At 44.9% G+C, this 22,844-nt stretch overlaps 1 protein-coding gene across 10 annotated transcripts in view; it reads right to left on the bottom strand.

Moving 5' to 3' along the window:
- Window positions 1–22,844, bottom strand: part of LOC129815025 (inositol 1,4,5-trisphosphate receptor type 1-like) — a 144,253-nt gene that overhangs the window by 42,387 nt on the left and 79,022 nt on the right. For all 10 annotated transcript variants that reach the window (XM_055868291.1, XM_055868296.1, XM_055868295.1 and 7 more), the window contains 5 exons: window positions 18,634–18,821; window positions 2,438–2,627; window positions 1,859–2,130; window positions 894–1,094; window positions 300–410 (listed from right to left, as the gene is read on the bottom strand). In XM_055868291.1, coding sequence (XP_055724266.1) covers window positions 300–410; window positions 894–1,094; window positions 1,859–2,130; window positions 2,438–2,627; window positions 18,634–18,821 — 962 coding nt within the window. The remainder of the gene's footprint in view (window positions 1–299; window positions 411–893; window positions 1,095–1,858; window positions 2,131–2,437; window positions 2,628–18,633; window positions 18,822–22,844) is intronic.

Here is a 22,844-nt window from a genome sequence, read left to right as displayed (position 1 = left end):
TTCACACACACAATAACATACGCACTATACACACACACACATGGATTTTGTGTTGGAGATATGTGGTAGTAGAGTAGAGGCTTGGGGCACACACTTAATGTGTTGTGAAATCTGTTGTAAATGTATTGTAATGTTTTTAAAATTGTGTAACTGCCTTAATTACTTGATTAGAAATGACCTTGAAATGACCTTAATTACCTAGATTACAAATACAAAACAAAGAAATATGCCAAATGGATAATGAAGGAAAACATGACAGGGTGCAACATGACTATCACAACAAGACAGGGTGTCCATACCTTCAGCTCCAGCACCAGGTCCATCCTCTTCTTGCCCAGGGGGTTGATGTCGTTGAGGATCAGCGCGATGATGATGTCGATACCGTTGCATTCATGAGTGGCGATGCAGTTCTGACAGAGAAACAGATAGGAAACTTTTTGCATTCCTCTCTGGGACTGATGTGACATTTACCAGAAAACAATATTACAAAAAGGGTTTAGTTTAGTCTGACATGATCCTGCAAGGAAAGCCTTCTCTTAGCATGCAGCTGTGTACTGGGACCTAGCTGGGCTTGTAAAGAGAATGTAAAAGCCAAATAAAGCACTGCCAAATAAGACCAACCTTGCAATTACTGAAATAGAACCATCAGTTATATGCAAACACTGGGTCATTTGACAACAACGTTTCATGATACTGCATGTGCACATATAAAACAAAGCTTTTGATCTAGGTAGAATCGGTGTGTGTGTGTGTGTGTGTGTGTGTGTGTGTGTGTGTGTGTGTGTGTGTGTGTGTGTGTGTGTGTGTGTGTGTGTGTGTGTGTGTGTGTGTGTGTGTGTGTGTGTGTGTGTGTGTGTGTGTGTGTGTGTGTGTGTGTGTGTGTGTATGCCCACCTGGTTCTCATGGCAGGGTCCCTGGCAGTACTCTGTGAGGCTCTCTACTGTCTGGTTGATGAGGCCTACGTTCTTCTCATTGATGTAGAGTCCCAGTAGCCCCAGGCCTCCCGTGGTGCTGCCACAGATACAGTCCAGGAACTGCAGCGTCTCACACACCAGGTTATAGTTGTTCTTGTTGTTCTGACACCGTAGGAAGTTCTGGAGAGGAACGTTACACACGACTCAAAGTTAGAGACACACTAATTCATATGTTCATTCTAAACATTGGCAATATGAACAATAAGCTTAGATCCCTCTAAGAACAAATGGGTTTATTCCACTGAAAGTCAAAAGTACTGGCTTTTGAGTATAATATCATCAGAAATTACCAATTATCAATGTTTAATGTGCTGTGTTAAAAAGGCTTCCTGTTACGGTTGTTTTCTTCTTAAGAGTTTAATTCAATGGCTGGTTTATCTAATGATGAGACACATCATTAACTCGTGAGTCTAAACATGTCAGTGACATTAAATCCTGATAATTTTAGCCCACTGTGTGTTTGGCTCAGGATCAATCCAGCCAGGCCATATAACTACACAACTGATGACGAGCTACGGTGATTCAGCATCCAGCTATCTGTCAATAATGTGGCGCCTTGACCTTACTGCACAGAGGATGTTAGTGGGGGAAGTTCACTGTCAGTCTGAGGTATTGGACGTCCCCATTTCCAAACACAATCGTCCTCATAGTGAAACCAGACCAAGTGCTACCAGATATGGAAACAGTTGCATCACGTTGTTCCAACGGATGTCTATCTTCACCATATGGTTTCATTTCTGTATAAAGATCTGGTGATGGAAATTTACCAGCACTGAAACGGTAAGTGTTCCATGGGGCCTGAGCAACCATCACAGCCCCCCTTTAATAACTCAATTGTGTAACGTAAACCAGAGTAGTGCCCCCTGGTGGTGTGGCTGACCAACCTGCAGCTCCCTGTTGTGGTTCTCACACAGCAGCTGCATGAGCCGCAGGATGGGCTGCATGATGGTGATGATGACACTCATCTCCCCTTCCTGGTCGTCTGGAGTGCTGGGGCCCTGACCCTCAGCGGCAGCCAGGTGCTCCTCGGCCTCGGCCTCACGCCGGTACCTTGTGAACGCCTTCTTAGTGACCGTGGAGGCCTCCACCAGTTGCTCCTTGACCTCCTCCGTCACCACGGCAACCGCCCCCGTAGACACCACTGCCACCTCCATCCCTGTAGAGAGAGGAACAGGAGAATTCAGAGAGAGACACACACTGAAGGGCACCAGAGTACAACAGCGTAAGACATGGGAGAGTCTCACTGCACATTGCACACAGGAGCAGAGCTGTAGCTGTCACAGAACGTGAGCTTCATCATTGGGCCCCAATTTGCACTGCAGTGTGAAACAGCTGTATGTGTTTGTGAATGACTGATGTATGATTTGTGCCGTGTTCTGAGTGCAGTAAATTCACTGGATTGACTGTCTCAGTAGACAGTAACAGGGTGTGTTCACACCAGGCCTGCTACCCTGACCCCTGACCTTTCTTTCCTTTAGCGGTGGACGTGTCCTTGTCCGGGGGCTCCTCTTCTTTCTTTTTGCTGCCCAGGTCGCTGGTGTTGACGGTCACAGTGGCCTTGATCTCCTGCTGGGCCAGCTTCATCCTCTCATAGAATACCTTGAAGAACATCTCTGACTTGTTTTCCCCCGTCAGGCGCATGAAGAAGGATTTCTGGAGACAGACAAGAAGAACAAGTAAATGCGGATGTAAGAGTTCTTTTTTTTTAGTTCATTCTGTGTTTATATGGGAAGTGGTAGTGAGAGGGATTCATAGTGAGGTATTATGATAATGTTGTCATATCTACATGTTTCCAATTATAAGCAATACAAGGTAAACAGCTCAAAGGTCGGGTATATTTGTTGTTCCGTTTGTTGGCAGTTTGACCACGTCTCTCCGTCTGTCTGTCTGTCTGTCTGCTATGCACCCAGAGGCTCTCTCTCGCTGAAGCTCTGTTAAATAACCCTCAGCCCTCTGCCAAGGAAATAACCTGGAGTGCCTCCATGTGCTCACCTGTTTTCACACCATCTGCTCTCTGCCCAAAGGGCACAACTCTACTGGCACAGTGCAGGGCAGGCTGCACTGTACACAAAGTCATACAGCAAACACAGCCAGGTACACAGCAATCACAGAAAGTTTGTCAACTCAAGTTTGTCAACAAAGGTGGCTTTAACCAAATTCAGCATCAAGTACTTTTCACCAAAACAAAACTCTTCAAGTGAAAGTATAGGACTTTATGTTTATAGTCTAGCACTGCAAAACCTATAAAACAAATGTATTTTTTTGCACATTAATTCGACAACTTTTCTTCCATGCATGGGAGTTTGCTTTTTCCAGCTGCTATTATCCAGTCCCATTTTCCCTCCTTACATAAGGCTTGCAATCAGCTGAGTGGTTGAAGGGAGGGAGCCACTGCAAACGAGCCTCAGCCCAAACACTGTTACATCAGATAACAAGGGGGAAAATGAAGGTAAAGAAGAGGTGGAAAATCCTGCCCTACTTTTTGAGCACCCGACTGGCACGAAGTGTGTGCTTGGTGTGAGAGGGAAGAGGGAGGGAGGGGAGACCAGAGGCGTGCAGGAGTTATCGCATGAATTCTGGGGCAGTTTGAAAACCTCTTACATAACCAGCATTCTTTCCAAGTTGAGACTCAACTCATTGAAGTCCCTCCGTCTGAGATAATGGAACATACAGTATACAGAAGTTAAAGGAAAACCAGAAAATGTTATAGTAAAACTGTGCATTAACATTAAACAGTACTCATAGAATTCCACCAGTAACCATGACCCGAGAGTAAGCACAAAGATCAGATTAAGTTAACTGGAGTATTTTCTACCCCTTTAAAATAACTTCCCAATAAACAACAAAAGTGTAAAAAGGAACGCATGTGGTTAAGAGAATCTTGTTGACAAAACCACTGTCATTCATTGATAGTGCTCAGAAATCAGCAGTGGTTATATAAGCAGGCAAACCTCCACCCATTATCAACTGCCAGAAAGCAACTTAATAACAACATTACCCAGTTCAAAACGGGAAAACCCTCATGACTGTGACCATAAACAAGTAATTTCATCTCAGATTGCTTGGATGACAATAATTATGGCAACACCTGACTGCCTTATGACAATGTCCAAGAAAACAACAACAGCAGCAGGAATAGAGCTGGCTAAGGAAAACCCTGTCAGGGCAACTTGGCTGTTGCTCTGTGGCTCTATCTGCACATATGTAGGAATTTGTCAGTTTGCTGACTAGTATTGCCTATCAGTTTCCAATTCTCTGGAACACTACTACCTTGAACAGGTTTCTAAACATATCTTGGGAAAATAACATTATGTCACGGTCTGCGCCAATAACACAACACGGAAGGAAGATAGAGAAAAATATCAATAGGGAAATTGAATAGCCTAGGGAAGGGATCATCATCTAGATCAGTGATTCTCAACTGGGGGGGGGGGGGTCACAACCCACATGGGGGTCGCGGGAGGATTTTAAAGGGTCGTGGGATGTGTGCAAGAAAAAAAGACATTATTTTGAAAGTAACCGCCGGACCAAGACTTTTATTTTGATAGGATACCGCAGCACCGCTTATTGTTGTTGACTTTACACGTGCAGTGCGTCCCCCAGTTGTGAAATTCGGACTTAGAGGGTTGTCATGCTGCACTCGCTCATTAACCAATACAATAACCATCTCGCCCCCCCCACCCCACCCCACACACACTGATCCAATGAAATGACAGATTTCTCGACATACACAGATCCAATAAAAATGTCATTCTACAACATTGTTTAGTTTTAAATGTGACACATCCAATCAGTTAATACAGATCTTCTTCTGACAGCTAGCGTGATTGACAGCTAACAATGCAGATTTGTTCTGCAGTTATTGGACATGTGGATAGTTTGCTGTCATTTAACTCATTTAGGCTAGCTGTCATAGTAAAATCATGGACAAGTTTTTAAAACGTGCAGCTCCCTCATCTACTGCTGCTTCCAATGTCAACAACAAGGCAGACAACTCTGTCAAGAAGCGAAAGTATGACTCCGACTTCATCAAATATGGTTTTACGTAGGTGTTAGGCTCGATGTCCTCAAACTCCCTGTCATAAATGAACCAAGGTGCAGCGTGGTAGGCGTACATTTTCTTTATTAAATTAAATGTTCCACCAAAAAAACAATAAACAACTCAACGAACGTAAAGCTAGGAGTGCAACAACCTGCAACACAAAAGACAAGATCCCACAACAGAAAGTGGGAAAAAGGGCTGCCTAAGTATGATTCCCAATCAGAGACAACGATAGACAGCTGCCTCTGATTGGGAACCATACTCTGCCAAAAACAAAGAAATAGACAACATAGAATGCCCACCCCAAATTACACCCTGACCCAACCCAATAGAGAAATAAAATGGCTCTCTAAGGTCAGGATTTGACAGTAGGGTGCATTCGTAAATTCGCTCTGGCGATCTACTCAGATTTCAGAGCACTCGCGCCCATATATAGAAGACAGACAGGGTGAGTAGACCGTAGTGCGTCCTATGCAAAGAGCTGTTAGCTAATGAGAGCATGAAATCCTTCAAAATGAAACGTAATCTGGGCACCAAGCATCCAAGCCACAAAGATAAAATAGCTGACTTTAAAAAAAAGGAAATGTCAATATCTGGAGGCCTCACAATATTCATTGAACAAGGTATGCATGGTACATGAAAAAAGTATTTGTGGCCCAGCGCATTGCTAAGTGCAAAAAAGCCCACACCAGCGCAGAGAATCTCATACTCCCTGCTGCGATTGATATGTGCAGTGAAATCTTGGGAGAGTCAACCGCCAACAGACTTAAAACCATCCCCTTATCCAATGACACCATGAGGAGGAGAATCCAGGACATGTCTGGGGACATAACGTGCCAGACATCAGAGAGCATTAGTGCAAATGGCCATTACGCACTGCAGCTTGATGAATCCACAGACGTGGCTAACCATGCAATTCTAATGGTCTATGTCAGACACCAACTCTGCAGAGCCTGTCTTTAACACAATGGATATGGAGCTGGGCTCTGTGGGACTGGCCTGGGATGGGTGCGTCAGTGTGACCACTGATGGAGCAGCTGCCATGACGGGAAAGCACTCCGGCGTAGTAAAACGGATCCTGGAGAGAACACAGAGTGCGACGTGGAACCACTGCTTCCTACACAGGGAGGCATTGGCAGCGAAGATCATGGTGCCTGAGCTCCACGCCACTCTCCAGGATGTGATCAAGTGTGTCAACTATATCAAAAAGAGTTCCACGAAAAGCAGGTGTTTCCAGGCCTTCTGTAGGGATATGGGGAGGGAGCACCAGCAGGTGCTTTATCATGCAGAGATCCGCTGGCTTTCCAGGTGTAAAGTGTTGGGTCACTTTTATGACCTTAGAGCGGAGATTGCTGCGTTTCTTTCGGAAAACAAGTAATCTCTGTCAGGAACATTTCGATTGTGAGGAATGGTTCACGCAACTTTCCTACCTGGCGGACTGAGCACGCGCTTCTCGGAAATGACACTGCCAAAGTTCTGGAGCAGCATAACGGGAGAGTATCCTGCTCTCATCTGTCATGAAATCAGAATCATGCTACCGTTCAGATCTACCTATCTGTGTTTAAGTGGCTTCTCTGCTATAGCCGTGCTGAAAACTAAAAGCAGAAACAAACAAACTGGACAGCCAGCATGACCTTCGAGTTGCCCTGTCAACCAAACTTCAATAAACTTATCAAACTCAAGAAACACCCCCAGCTTTCCCACTGATAGGCCACACACACACACACACACACACACACACACACACACACACACACACACACACACACACACACACACACACACACACACACACACACACACACACACACACACACACACACACACACACACACACACACAAAATAAACAGGTTAATGAGTTATTGTTCCCTATGTTACTTATTATTGTTCATTTATTCTGACATTCATATGACATTTTATTGAACTGGTTAAAAACGTATACCTTTAAAAACACTTTTCAGGTTATGAAACTATTGACATGATAATTGATGATTAAGAATTGTGTTTTTTCCATTTTAAACACTGGTGTGCGTTACTGTTCATTAACATTATTGGACTGGTTTTGATGCCATGTTCTGAGTCTGATAATGTATTATACCCCACTACTGAACTGGTCTTCTAATTAAATGGCTTATTCTCTTGAATTGATAATAAATGTGTTCTCAGTTAATATGGCTGTGTAATGACTTTCTTTAATACCATAATTGAGACAGAGTCTATTTTGTAAGTGAAACTTGCCCAAGGCAGCTTCAATACAACATAATACAATGAAATCATCAATAGTCTATAATATTGAGTCGTCACTCAATTGTCAAATTTGGGTCCCCGAGCAAAACCAGCTGAGAACCACTGGGCTAGATTATTATTATTATTTAGTTTTTTCTTGAGCGGATGGTCAGGGGACCAGAACATAATTACAAATCAATTGTAGACTGCATATTAACCGCAAGAAGCCCAAACAAATATAGTGTTAGACTAAAACAATAATTTCAAACCTTGCTTACATTTGTATACAACCATGTCGTGTCTCTCTATCATGTGTGGGAATACTTGGGAAGAGACTTCTTAAATTAAAATCACTTGGATCTGATTTCCTGGTGTTTTTTTACAGTCTTTTATGTTAAACACATATATATATATATATATATATATATTTTTTTTTTTTTATGTATATATTTTTGGGGGCTCTGAAAACTTTGTGGGCCAAATAAAACCACCCGCCGGCCACCAGTTGATGACCCCTGGCCTAGGCATTAAGGTGCCATTAGCAGGTGATACTCAATAGTACTTGGACATTGCCAAGTGACATTTAATCCCCTCCCTCACCCAACCACAGGACAGCCCGCCTTTAACCATATGCGTGACAGATTTCAAACAAGGATACAGTTCATGTGTACAAAACATGCCCATGGCACGAGGGCAGTGACCTTTCCTGCAGCAGGGAATGGGGAAAGAGTAGAACAATAACCTTTCCTTTACCATCTCAAGCAGTGTGCAGCAGCACCACACACACACACACACACACCTGTCGCATCTGCACTATAGCCCTCTAGAGTCTAATAACCAGCATGGCTGTGGTGGTAAGCTTATTTATCCCTGGGCATGCACCATCAACCTGGTGATTCATTCTTCCAGGAAACCACCAGCTTGTCCTCTGCAGGAGCTTAGACCCTGACTGCAAGGCCCACTGGGTGCACTAAGCCCTCTGTATCAAAAGCCCCCTCGAGGCCCCTGTCGACCCTGGCGCTCACCGTCACGTACAGTAAGCTGAGCCCCGCCCCCAGGTCTCTCTCCACATAAAACAAGGTCATTATGCATTCCTAGCTTTCTCTTTTTTATTTTCCTCCTCTTCACTGCTGTCCCGGCTCTTGGCATCAACAAGGGGCAGTTATGTAAGCTCTATTTATATCGCTGGCTCCCTCGCTCCCTCGCTCCCTTGCCTCCTCTCCTGAAGCTTCAGTGAGCAACATGGCTGAGGCTGTAATCATTGCAGGGCAACGTACCGTACCCACCCAGCTGGTAACCACGGCGATCCGCTCTGGGAGAGGAGCATGCTGGGAGGGAGCAAGCTGTGGCACTTCACTTCACTCTGAGTTCTACAGAGGCCCGGTCATATATAAGAGGATAGAAAATCAACCAACCAACCAGTATCCAATCACAACCCCTGTCAGCCACTGCCATCAGCATGGTGGAACTGTAGGGGGGAGATAAGGAGTGCTTGGAACACTGTATGGTAGTGATAAGCGAGATCATTGATTACTAATAAGAGAACAGTGCGTGAATACACTGTGAAAAGTCTCAGGAAGGGAAATCCGAATAATATTTTTTAGCTACAGTTTTTTAGGTGGGGAAAAAACCCTGATTGCTGAAGAGTGTTTTAGCTCAAGGCAAAATAAAAATGAAGGGCAAGGAGGTTGATGAAAAGAGAGTGAGTCAGAGCCGGTGACAATAAATGAAGTTGCGCTGCAGGCGTCGGTGGACGTCACCGTGCTGCGGCATGCCTATTGAGTAACAGCATTGACACCTGTTCCCCTCCATGACAGGGTAGGCCAGGGTTCACACAGGGAGATGGCCAGGTGGAAAAGCTGCCATAGTGGGCCTCTTTATCTGTTACATAAGACACACACAGTGTTTCCCCTATATTCCATTTAGCAATGACGGGCAGCCACTGTTAAATAGTTGGTGCCACTCCCAAAAAATATGATTTATTTAAAACACATTTTTATAAATTTCCTCCGCGACGATTAAAAAAAAAGATTTTGGCAATTAAGACATTTTTCTACTTACCCAGAGTCAGATTAACTCATGGATAACAATTTTGTTTCTGCATGCAGTTAAAGGAAGTTGCTAACTAGTGTTACCGCAAAGACTGGAAGTCTATAGCTGTTCCTGTATAATTACACTAGTTAGCAATGGCTCACGAAACTACCTTCAACATCCTTCTAACTGCATGCAGAGACATGCAAATGGTATCGATGAGTTCATCTGACTTTGGTTAAGTAGAAAAGTTGCCAAAATATTGCACTATCCCTTTAAGATCAGAGTGACAAGACACAACGTACACTGAGTGTACAAAACATTGCTCTTTCCATGACATAGACTGACCAGGTGAATCCAGGTGAAAGGTATAATCCCTTATTGATGTCACTTGTTAAATCCACTTAAAATCAGTGTAGATGAAAGGGAGAAGACAGGTTAAAGAAGGATTATTAAGCCTTGAGACAATTGAGACATGGATTGGGTATTTGTGCCATTCAGAGGGTGAATGTGCCAGACAAAATACCTTTGAACGGTGTATGGTAGTAGGTGCCAGGCACACCAGTTTGAGTGTGTCAAGAACTACAAAGCTGCTGGGTTTTTCACACTCAACAGTATCCCGTGATAATAAAAAATGGTCCACCACCCAAAAGACATCCAACCAACTTGGCACAACTGTGGGAAGAATTAGAGTCAACATGGACCAGCATCCCTATGGAACGCTTTTGACACCTTGTAGAGTCCCCAACAATTTTAGTCTGTTCTGAGGGCAAAATAAGGTGCAACTCAATATTAGGAAGGTGTTCCTAATGTTATGTACACTCAGTGTATATTTGTATGAGGTCAACATAATGACATTTTCATGCATTTGAGTAGAATGTCTTTAAAACCTTCTCACAGTCGTTCCACCAAAGAAAATACTCTACGGACACTTGGCAGAGGGGAAGAGGACGCAAGGAGGGCAAAATAAAATATACAAAGACACAATGAAAACAAACCTAAAAAAATAAGCAACATAAACAAAAAAAACTGGGAACTCCACGCCACAAATAGAACACACCAAGCAACATCAGATTACGAGGACAACCGCACCACAAATGAAGACAGAAACACAAGGATCATCAACTTACGAAGAATCCCACCGCATAGGAATATACACATACATAGTGCTTCGAAAGTATTCAGAAGCCTTGAATTTTTTCTCCTTTTGTTACGTTACAGTCTATTTCTAAAATTGATTCAATTGTCCCCCCCCCCCCCCCCTCAATCTACACACAATACCACATAATGACATAACCAAAAACTATTTTTTTCTCTTTTTTAAATTTTAAAACTTTAAATTTTAAAACTAAAATTATACATTTACATAAGCATTCACTCCCTTTACTCAGTACTTTGTGGAAGCTCCTTTGGCAGTTGTGTAGGTGTGTCTAAACCTTTGACTGGTACTGCGCACGCACGCACGCACGCACGCACGCACGCACGCACACACACACACACACACACACACACAAATACACATACACATACATACACTACATACACTACATACACTACATACACTACATACACTACATACATACATACACTACATAACCAAAAGTATGTGGACACCTGCTTGTTGAACATCTCATTACAAATCATGGGCAGTATTATGGAGTTGGTACCCCCTTTACTGCTATACCAGTCTCCACTCTTTTGGGAAGGCTTTCCACTCGATATTGGAAGATTGCGGCGGGGACTTGTTCCTTTCAGACACAAGAGCATTAGTGAGGTCGGGCACTGATGTTGGGCGATTACGCCTGGCTCGCAGTCGGCATTCCAATTCATCCCAAAGGTGTTTGATGGGGTGGCGGTCAGGGCTCTTGGAGGGCTAGACAAGTACTTCCACACCGATCTCGGCAAACCATTTCTGTATGGACCTCGCTTTGTGCACGGGGGCATTGTCATGTTGAAACACAAAAGGGCCTTCCCCTTTTTGTTTCCACAAAGTTGAAAGCACAGAATAATCTAGAATGTCATTGTATGCTGTAGAGTTAACATTCCCCTTCACTGGAACTAAGGGGCCTAGCCATAACCATGAAAAACAGCCCTAGAACATTATTCCTCCAACAAACTTTACAGTTGGCACTAAGCATTGGGGCAGGTAGCGTTCTCCTGGCATCCGCCAAACCCAGATTCGTCCGTCGGACTGCCAGATGGTTAAGCGTTATTCATCACTCCAGAGAGAACGCGTTTCCACTGCTCCAGAGTCCAATGATGGCGAGCTTTCCACCACTCCAGCCGACACTTGGCATTGCACATGCTGATCTTAGGCTTGTGTTCTGCTGCTCGGCCATGGAAACCGATTTCATGAAGCTGCCAACGAACAGTTCTTGTGCTGATGTTCTTGCCTAACAGAGTTCCTCTGTGGAGGTGGGAGAACCTTCCAGAAGGACAACCGTCTCCGCAGCACTCCACCAATCAGGCTTTTATAGTAGATTGGCCAGACGGAAGCCACTCTTCAGTAAAAGGCACATGACAGCCCGCTTGGAGTTTGCCAAAAGGCACCTAAAGGACTCTCAGTCCATGAGAAACAAGATTCTCTGGTCTGATGAAACCAAGATTGAACTCTTTAGCCTGAATGCCAAGCGTCATATCTGGAGGAAACCTGGCACCATACCTACGAGGAAGCATGGTGGTGGCAGGCTCATGCTGGCGGGATGTTTTCAGCGGCAGGGACTGGGAGACTAGTCAAGATCGAGGCAAAGATGAACGGAGCAAAGTACAGAGAGATCCTTGATGAAAACTTGCTTTTCCTTCACTCTGCGGTCCAACTCATCCCAAACCATCTCAATTGGGTTGAGGTCGGGTGATTGTGGAGGCCAGGTCATCTGGTCTTTAATCAAATAGGGCTATCTTCTGTATACCACCCCTACCTTGTCACAACTGATTGGCTCAAAAAAGGCACACATGTTAACTTCTTATGGCTGCATCCTGCTAACGGGATCGATATGACAACAGCCAGTGAAAGTGCAGGGTGCCAAATTCAAACAACAGAAATCTCATAATTAAAATTCCTCAAACATACATGTGTCTTATACCATTTTAAAGGTAATCTTGTTGTTAATCCCACCAAAGTGTCCAATTTCAAATATGCTTTTCAGTGAAAGCACTACAAACGATTATGTTAGGTCACCACCAAACCACAATAAGCACAGCCATTTTTCCAGCGAAATATAGCAGTCACAAAAGTGGAAATAGAGATAAAATGAATCATTAACCTTTGATTATTTTCATCAGATGACACTCATAGGACTTCATGTTACACAATACATGCATGTTTTGTTTGATTAAGTTCATATTTATATCAAAAAATCTGAGTTGACATTGACGCGTTAGATTCACTAGTTGCAAAAACATCAAGTGACTTTGCATAGCCACATCGTTTCAACAGAAATACTCATCATAAATATAGATGATAATACAAGTTATACACATGGAATTATAGATATACCTCTCCTTAATACAACCGCTGTGTCAGATTTCAAAAAAACTTTACGGAAAAAGCAAATCATTCAATAATCTGAGACGGCACTCAGAACAATAGCCAAATTAGCTGCCATGTTGGAGTCAACAGAAACCAGAAAATACATGATAAATGTTTCCTTACCTTTGATGAACTTCATCAGAATGCAGTCCTAGGAATCCCAGGTCCACAATAAATGCTTGAGTTGTTCGATAATGTCCGTTATTTATGTCCAATTAGCTACTTTGGTTAGCACGTATGGTAAACAATTCCATAGTCACAAAGCGCGTCCACTATAATGTGACGAAATGTCCAAAAGTTCCATAACAGTCAGTAGAAACATGTCAAACGATGTACTGAATCAATCTTTAGAATGTTAACATACATCTTGAATAACGTTCCAACCGGAGAATTAGATTGACTTCAGTTGAGCGATGGAATGGAGCTGCCGATCACGTGAGAACGCGCGTGGTCAAAGCATGGTCAGCTCGTGGCAGTGGTGACTAATACCTGTCTCCTTCGGCCCCCCTTCACATTAGAGTCATCAGACAAAGTTCTATTGACTGTTGACATCTAGTGGAAGCCGTAGGAAGTGAAAACTCATCAATATCTCGCTGTAATTTCAATGAGAGCTTGGTTGAAAATCTGCCGCCACAGAAAAAAGCCAAACAGGAAGTGGAACTTCTCAGATTTTTGCCTGCCATATGAGTTCTGTTATACTCACAGACATAATCCAAACAGTTTTAGAAACTTCAGAGTGTTTTCTATCCAATACTATTAATAATATGCAAATATTAGCAACTATGAATGAGGAGCAGGCCGTTTACTCTGGGCACCTTTCATCCAAGCTACTCAATACTGCCCCTGCAGCCATAAGAAGTTAATTGAAATGGGGGGGGGGGGGGGGGGACAATGTAAACCATTCTAGAATAAGGCTGTAACGTAACAAAATGTGGAAAAAGTCAAGGGGTCTGAATACTAAGTAAATGTTTAACAGTGTTGCGTCCTCTGTCAGAGATAGGCTCAGTAGACAGGTGCGCAACCCTGTGAAATGATAGGCCAGTCAGAAAGCAGAGTTCAATCATTATACTGTGTAATTGTTCTTCTAATTACAGGCAACCAAACATATCCTCAGAATACAGTCCAGAAATGAGATCACACATCCATTAGGTAATTAGTTAAACCATCTGGTAGCATGCCTATGTATAGTAAACAAAATGACCCTTCACTCCTCAGTCATCGTAGCCTGTAAGCAGAGCAGTTACAGTATGTGGCTCTGACAGAATGACTCAAAATGAGATATGTCAGTTTCCAGCCTCCCGTCTCTCTCTGACATTTCTATTAATACATTTCTCTAGAAGTTCCGGGTTTGAAGGGATGGGTTTTCTAAGAAGTTATGTGTTTTATATCACTCTCACAAGACAAAGATGAAAATAGAAGATAAAGCGGTTTGGCGTTTGAGCACTGATAATAACTGATAGTGAACCAGGAAGCTTGTTCAGGGCTTCCATCATGCAAAGGACAAACAATTCAGGCTAAATTAAAGAGTCAAATACTGAACAATTACCTAATTTCAGCTTTTACAGAGGAGGAATGCAGTTTATCCCTTGAAACATTACAATGACCTCACCATAGCCTGCAGGCTGTTCTGCCTACTGCCAGTGTTGTAGTAGCCAATAGTGTGGGCAACAGTATGGGCCAGAAAGCCTTCCAGACAGAGCAAGCAGCTTTGCAATCTAATTGGCACTTGTCACTACTGTCTGACCTATTTGGATTTCAAATTATTACTTTTTTTACCTTTATTTAACCAGGTGAGTCTCTTTGAGATACAAATCATTTTTTTCAAGAGAGACCTGGAGCAGAGCCTTACATGGGACTATAAGTCTCCGGACTGGAGTAGCCATAAATGATGGGCATGTCCATACTGCAAGGACCTGACGCCGGAGATGAGAAGCAGGTACTGGGAGTCAAACATTTATTCAGGAACAGACATAGAAAACGACAGGAACAGCGTCAGCACACGTGTAAACAAGGACAAATGACAAACAATCACGAAGCAGGGAACAGAGCTAGGAAACAGACAGATATAGGGAAGGAAATTACATAAGTAATTGAGTCCACGTGAGTCTAATGAGCGCTGATGTGCGTGGCGGGGAAAGGTGGCGTACTGTAGGTGGCATGAGTGCGTAATGTTGGGGAGTCTGGCGCCCTCGAGCGCCATAAGGAGGAAGAGCAGGAGCAGGCGTGACAGTACCCCCCCCCCCCCCCCCCTCTTGCGGCGCCACCCGGAATCCCACCTGGGTGAACCGGCCGAGACATAGGCGCTGGGCAAGCTGGCTGGGGGAGGGGGAGGAAGAGCGGGAGCAGGCGTGACAGTACCCCCCCCCCCCCCCTAGGGGCGCCACCCGGCATCCCACCTGGGCGAACCGGCCGAGACATAGGCGCTGGGCAAGCTGGCTGGGGGAGGGGGAGGAAGAGCGGGAGCAGGCGTATCCCCCCCCCCCCCCTAGGGGTGCCACCAGGCATCCCACCTGGGCGAGCCGGGCGAGATATGGGCGCCGGGCAAGCCGGCTGGGGGAGTGGGAGGAAGAGCGGGAGCAGCCGTGACACATACAGATGACAACAAGAGCCAACATACAGCCTTTGTTTTATTACTCCGGACCGTTGGTCGGCTCCATGTTACAGCCTCAGCCTGGGTAACAAAAAAGTGGGGTCCTCTTATTTCTGGAGAGCTGCAAAAACAGGAACCTGCTTTTTTTTTACGCTTCTTCCATGTTTGATTTGATATCCCAGGAGAAAGCCAGAGAAATAAAACACCATCTCACAGAACACTTTTGTTCACAAAATGGTGTGACTGACTACCCACAACATTTCTAAAAGGGGAGTCAAATGGATTACAAACAATGAAAGCCATAATTACAGCTGGGCCTGGAATCCCAATTACACAAGCCGTGTCAGTGACAGCCATCTTGTCAGAAATCAGAGTTAGCAGGAGCCTTCATTGGAAAGTCTTTCATTAGTATGGTGAGAATATAATCAGTGGGCATGTTAAGAGAGTTAATGTCCCCAGTGGTGGGAGCATGCAGAGGAGAGGGCTGCAGAGGACCTGGCCCATTTCCCCTTTCCCCCAGCATGGCTGGCACACACAGCTCAGTGCTGCAGCTCTGCTCCCAACGCTGCCTTCACTTTGGCCCTTCATACGACCCCTCCCTCCTCCCTTCCCTCCCTCTTTCCCAGAGCAAATCCCGTTGGCCTGGCGACGGCCCCAGATTATCACAAAAACAAACAAACAAACTGCATGGATAAATCTGTGGCATGTTTTTGTCCTGCTTTTCATTTGGACAACAAGAGCCCTTCTGTCCTAGAAGAGGGGCAGCGGGCCCAGCATTATGCAACAGGAAGAAATGTGATGCGTCTGCTGATATGTTTTAGATTGACTCAGCACCATATGTGACCCCGCAACAAAGCTCACTTGTCCCCTGCAAAACAAGAAGGAAAAAAACAAACTGGCATTATGAAACAAGAAGCCCTGTTTGAAGGTGAGCAGGCTCCTTGGCTACAAAGCAGGAAGAATCGCTTTCCCTGGCAGCTACCTGCAATGCTTTCCTAAAGGGAGGGCTTTTCCAAGGCCCCAGTGGGACTGCAGGGAATCATAATGGTGTTTAAGAGTGGGAGGAAATAAGATCATTGTGACAAATTGTTCTATAAACGAATACGCTTTACCTATAAAAAAAAGCCAGGCAGGAGGATCAGCGATTGATTCCCTTACGACAGAAGTATCACACTGAGTAATTGCAGTAATTCCCCTGCTCAACTCTCACACTCGCCCACACTGCAGTGAGAAACTCTTCAGAATTAACACTCTCGCATGGGGTTGGCAACCACCAAACACACACGACATAGATGACTTTGCAAACACTAACCCAAACTTCAAAAGAAAGCATTGCCACAAAGCCAAAAGGAAGACACGCCCATGGCACACACTGCTGGCTGCTCTTAGCACAAGAGAAAGCCGTCTTAGGCCTCACTCCCCCCTATCTGAGATATCTACTGCAGCCCTCATCCTCCACATACAACAACCTTTCAGCCAGTCACATTCTGTTAAAGGTCCCCAAAGCCCACACATCCCTGGGTCGCTCGTCTTTTCAGTTCACTGCAGTTAGCGACTGGAACGAGCTGCAACAAACATTCAAACTGGACAGTTTTATTTCAATCTCTTCATTCAAAGACTCAATCATGGGCACCCCTACTGACAGTTGTGGCTGCTTTGCATGATGTATTGTTGTCTCTACCTTCTTGCCCTTTGTGCTGTTGCCTGTGCCCAACAATGTTTGTACCATGTTTTGTGTTGCTACCATGTTGTGCTGCTACCATGTGCTGCTACGGTGTTGTGTTTCTACCATGTTGTTGTCATGTTGTGTGGCTACCATGCTGTGTTGTCATGTGTTGCTGCCATGCTGTGTTGTCATGTGTTGCTGCCGTGCTATGTTGTCGTCTTAGGTCTTTCTTTATGTAGTGTTGTGTTGTCTCTCTTGTTGTGATGTGTGTTTTGTCCTATATTTTTATTTAATTTATTTGTATTTTTAATCCCAACCCCCGTCCCTGCAGGAGGCCTTTTGGTAGGCCGTCATTGTAAATAAGAATTTGTACTTAACTGACTTGCCTAGTTAAATAAAGGTTAAATAAAAATAAAATAAAATAAATAAAAAGCCAAGTAACTCACTGGCGTTATCACTCCATAGATCTACATGAAAACACCTGCCTGAGTCTAGCCAGTGGGATGGTGGAATACTACCTAGGGAATGGCTGTTCTACAGGTGTCTGCTCTGTCTGGAACATTGGGGCTCCCATGGCTGCTCCTCTTCCCTTGTTTTGACAGTACAGTGCTACCCAGTTAAAAGCCAAGTCTGAATGTTTTGAGGCTCTCTGTATTAATAAGCCAGGGACATGCTGTGGTTATGTAACCTGAGAGTCATGTGAGTGCCTTTGAGTACACTGCCTGAGCTGTGTGAAGCCAAGCCAGGGTTCATCAGGTAGAACTACTATGCAAATACAAGCCCACGCACACACAAACGTGGGCGATAAGCAGGGAAATGCAATTGGCCTACAATCAGCAGCACACCCTCCCCCCACCATCCCCTGTTGCTCTCTCAATCTTGCTGTGAGGTTAGAGAAGTGAAGGACTGTGTTGCTATAGCAACCCCTGGCTGACTGGCTGAGAGGAGAGGAGGTGGTGACACCAAAGACAGTACAGCATGAAGATAGGCTAAAACTACTTCTCCAATACAAATCCCGATCACACTTGTAGGTGATGCCAATGCGAAGTTGGCTAGCTGAGCTCCTGCGTAGAAACACGTTATCGGGTCTAGTGATCATCTCGCGCCGAACTGAGCATATGCAGGCCGTCAATTCAAAGGCACTCCTTCAATATAAAGTTATTTTTGATGAAAATGAAAACTTTCACTAGGTTGGAATAATAACATGTTCAACTACTTAAAACATTGGCTCGAATCTAGATTGTACCTTTAGGTTTAGAGAAAATGAACAACTAAAGAAGAATCGTTCACTTTTCTCATTGACTTCTCAAACCCCAGACCCCAACCTGGTCTGTATGGTCTGTTTCACAAGCGTTCCCGGAAGTCTCGGGTTGTTGCGCCTCTGGGTTTAGAAACTCTGTGGTGACACATTGGGGAGCTACTCAGAGCCTGGACCTCTACCATCAGACAGATCGTTCAAGCTCTGCCTCCACTTCCTGCTTTCCTCCTCTGGGCCCAGTCTCTTTCCCTCTACCGCCTCTCTAGCATGTTCTATTCATATTACATTATGCACCTGGCACGGGTTCATTCTCACCTGGATGACCGTGTTACCGCCCTCCAGCAGGGCGATGGCTAATAGTATGCTCTCCTGGAAGATACGATCACTGGTGGCGTTCATGATGAGGTCAATTACCAGGTCGGATGCTCCCTCTTTATCCAGGCGGCACTGGACCTCATGCAGGGTCAGCTCCCCTTGGGCCGCGGCCGCCCCTGAACTCACCACTGGGGAGGGACAGAGAGAGAGGCAGAAAGAGAGGGACAAGCAGAGAGGGACAAGGAGACAGGAAGAAAGAGAGGGACAGGGAGAGAGGGACAGGGAAAGAGGGACGGGAGGAGTGGGACAGGGAAAGAGGGACAGGGAAAGAGGGACAGGGAGAGAGGGACAGTGAGAGCGGGACAGTGAGAGCGGGACAGGGAGAGATGGCCAGGGAAAGAAGGGCAGTGAGAGAAGGGCAGGAGAGCGAGACAGGGAGAGCGAGACAGGGAGAGATGGCCAGGGAGAGAAGGGCAGTGAGAGAAGGGCAGGAGAGCGAGACAGGGAGAGCGAGACAGGGAGAGATGGCAAGGGAGAGATGGCCAGGGAGAGATGGCCAGGGAGAGATGGCCAGGGAGAGATGGCCAGGGAGAGAGGGCCAGGGAGAGAGGGCCAGGGAGAGAAGGGCAGGGAGAGAAGGGCAGGGAGAGCGAGACAGGGAGAGCGAGACAGGGAGAGCGAGACAGGGAGAGCGAGACAGGGAGAGCGAGACAGGGAGAGCGAGACAGGGAGAGAGGTACAGGGAGATAGCCATCAAGAGCCTGAACAATGAGGAAGGACATACAGGAGAGCTTTGTCACTCTAAATGTCACTTTGTCACTCCACCACTCAATAGATTTTTGATTTATTTGGAACCCAATTAGCTGACGCCAATGGCGGCAGCTAGTCTTACTGGGGTCCCACACATAACGAAAAAGACATTACAGACCAAATACTTTAGAATTGAATTACATCAAGAGGATGGTCAAATGGGCAGATTGAATAGATCCGTCTGTCTCTTTCCTCTTCATTGATTCACTGCATCATTTGCTTATTATATAATGTAATGAGATTCATTTTGATGGACAACTAAACCACAGAGGGGATGCCACAACTATAGTGATCATCATTCAGTCCCTTGAAAATAGCTGTATTTCCTGGCTAAGACTAGCCTCATCCAGTCATGATGATAATGTTACCCAGAGGGCCACTCTCTGGCTGTGGGAGCAGGTGTGTCCACAATCCACAGGCCTTTCTAATCTAGAGCCCGTCTCTCTGGTCGCCTGGCAACAGCACGGCCCGGCTCAGCCAGAGGAGAGGGCTCGTATGCTGAGGGACAGACCCCGGGTCCAAAGGCTTAATGGAGGACAGGAGCAGGGAGGCATAATTAAGATGGCGCTGCAGAGAATAGCAGACGTTTTACAGGCTCCTGACCTATTTTGTGTTTTTTTTACACTGATCTTGACTTTTTGTACATGATGACTATGACCGAAAACCTCTGGAGATCAGAACAGCGATCATTAATCTTGATTTGGATGACAATTTCTACGTCAATGATTTGGCAGCTCTGGACGTTCTGATTATACCGGAACAGGCCCTAATCCCCAGGACTCGAAAGAGGAAGTGACAGCGCAAAAGAGGCAGACGAACTGGCATCCTGACTAGACTATGTTGACATGCAAATAAACCACCTCAACCCTCTGTTTTGTTGGCGAAAGTACAGCCACTAGAGAATAAACTGGACGAGCTCCGTTCGAGACTATCCTATCAACGGGACCTGTAGAACTGTAATAGTCTATGTTTCACGGAGTCGTGGCTGAACAAGAACATGGATCAAATAGATCTCGCTGGCTATTCCATGCATCGTCAAAAATGGTCGGGCAGCCTTGGGTAAGATGAGGGGGGAGGGGTGTGTCTCTTTGTTAACAACAGCTGGTATGCAATTTCTAATGTTTTTCGTAGATGTTGATTTTAAACCGTTGATTTTAAAGAGGGGAAACTGAAATCCTTTTAACCTCATTTTACCAGGATGTCACCTGTGCAACTAGAGAAACAGAGAGAAATGCACACTAGGCTCTCCCTCACCTTTCCTTTGGAAAATCTGACCATAACACTATACTCCTGATTCCTGCTTACAAGCAAAATCTCAAACAGGAAATACCAGTGATGCGCTAAATACAGAAGTGGTCCTTTGGAGTGGATGCTAAGCTACAGGACTGTTTCGCTTGCAAAGACTGGAATATGTTCGGGATTCCTCCGATAACATTGAGGAGTTTACCACATCAGTCACCGGCTTCATTAATAAGTGCTTCAACGTCATCCCCACAGTGACCGTACGTACATATCCCAACCAGAAGACATGGATTACAGGCAACAACCGCACTAAACTAAATGCTAGAGCTGCCACTTTCAAGAAGCGGGACACTAATCCAGACGCTTTTAAGAAATCCCACTATGAACTCCAAAAGTGGTTGAACAGCCAAAGATTGAATCCTCCTACGCTTGCTATGAAGCAAACCTACCAGATGAGCTAAATGCCTTCTATGCTCGCTTCGAGGCAAGCAACACTGAACCATGCATGAAAGCAAGTGCTGTTCCGTACGACTGTGTGATCTTGTGTTCTGTAGCCGTTGTGAGGAAGACCTTTAACCTGTTGAGGATGGGGGCGCTGTTGTCACTATTTATGCTAATCGTGTAATTTTTGAAACGGCTTCCCACAAAATTCTTGATCGTACAATATGCATATTATTATTATTATTGGATAGAAAACAGTCTATAGTTTCTATAGGAGTTGAAATTTTGTCTCTAAGTGGAACAGAAGTCATTCTACAGCAATTTCCCTGACATGGAGTCAGATTTCAGAAATTTTGGCCCCTGATCTGGAGTCAGTTAAAAGGGCACTGTTATTGCTATGAGTATACGGACACTGCTTACGTCTTCCCCTGGATGCCTTTACGTGATGACGATTTGAATGGGGTCGATTGCGCGTTCACAGGCACTACAAATTAAAAAACCCTGAGGCTAGTCACTCTTTTGGAGCTGCGTCATGCGCCTAGAGGACACCGACCCGCACCTGTTCCAAGCATTAGTGGAGGGAGTAATATTACTCTGGTCATGTTTCTACTCGTTATGGAAGTTAAAAACATCATAAGGTAGTTAATTTAAAGCGTTTTATAGCAATTTATATCCGTTTAGTGCGATTTTGGGACATTTATTTCTGAAACGCTGTGAATTGCTGGGCACGCTTCCAGTTCATCCCGAACGCAGTTGGCATTTCCACATGGCAAGAGGACAGCTTTCCACCAAAAGACGATTGGACCCAAGAAAGGATCCTTTGCCCAAGATACTGATGGAAGAACAGCTCAAAGTAGGACATTTTTATTATGATAAATCGTGTTTCTGTCGAAAAATGTTAGTGGCTTAGGACGCCATGTTTTTTGACGTAGCTTCGCTTGGCGCAAACTGTATTGAAAAGTAAGGATAATTTAAAAAATGTAATTCCGCGATTGTATTAAGAATTAAATTGTCTATCAATCCCTGTCCACCCTATATTGTTTAGTCACGTTTATGAGTATTTATGTATAAGAGTAGATCACTGTCTAATATGGCGCACGGACATTTTCTCACCAGCTGGGCTACATTTCACATTGTCTAACCATGATTTTGGTGGGGCTAAACTAACGCTTGGAAAAATAGCAGGTCGATGTCCTCCACGCGCATTACGCAGCTGCAAAGGAGCTCCTACCTACAGGGTTTTTTAATTTGTAGTGCCTGTGAACGCGCAATCGACCCCATTGGAATCGTCATCACGTAAAGGCATCCAGGGGAAGACGTAAGAAGTGTCCGTATAGTCATAGCAATAACAGTGCCCTTTTAACTGACTTCAGAACAGTGGCCAACATTTCTGAAATCTGACTCCATGTCAGGGAAATTGCTGTAGAATGGGCTCTGTTCCACTTAGAGACAAAATTTCAACTCCTATAGAAACTATAGACTGTTTTCTATCCAATAATAATAATAATATGCATATTGTACGATCAAGGATTTTGTGGGAAGCCGTTTCAAAAATTACCCAATTAGCATAAATAGTCTCAACAGCGCCCCCATCCTCAACAGGTTAAACGGGCTAACATTCACAAGGCCGCGGGGGTCAGACGGAATAGCTCGTACTCAGAGCATACACTGACCAGCTGGCAAGTGTCGTCACTGACATTTTCATCGTCTCCATGACC

This window comes from Salvelinus fontinalis, chromosome 18 (genome assembly GCF_029448725.1).
Source record: "Salvelinus fontinalis isolate EN_2023a chromosome 18, ASM2944872v1, whole genome shotgun sequence".
NCBI lineage: Eukaryota > Metazoa > Chordata > Actinopteri > Salmoniformes > Salmonidae > Salvelinus > Salvelinus fontinalis.
Note: the sequence above shows the minus strand (reverse complement) of the source record. Positions and strands in the feature narration are given on the sequence as shown.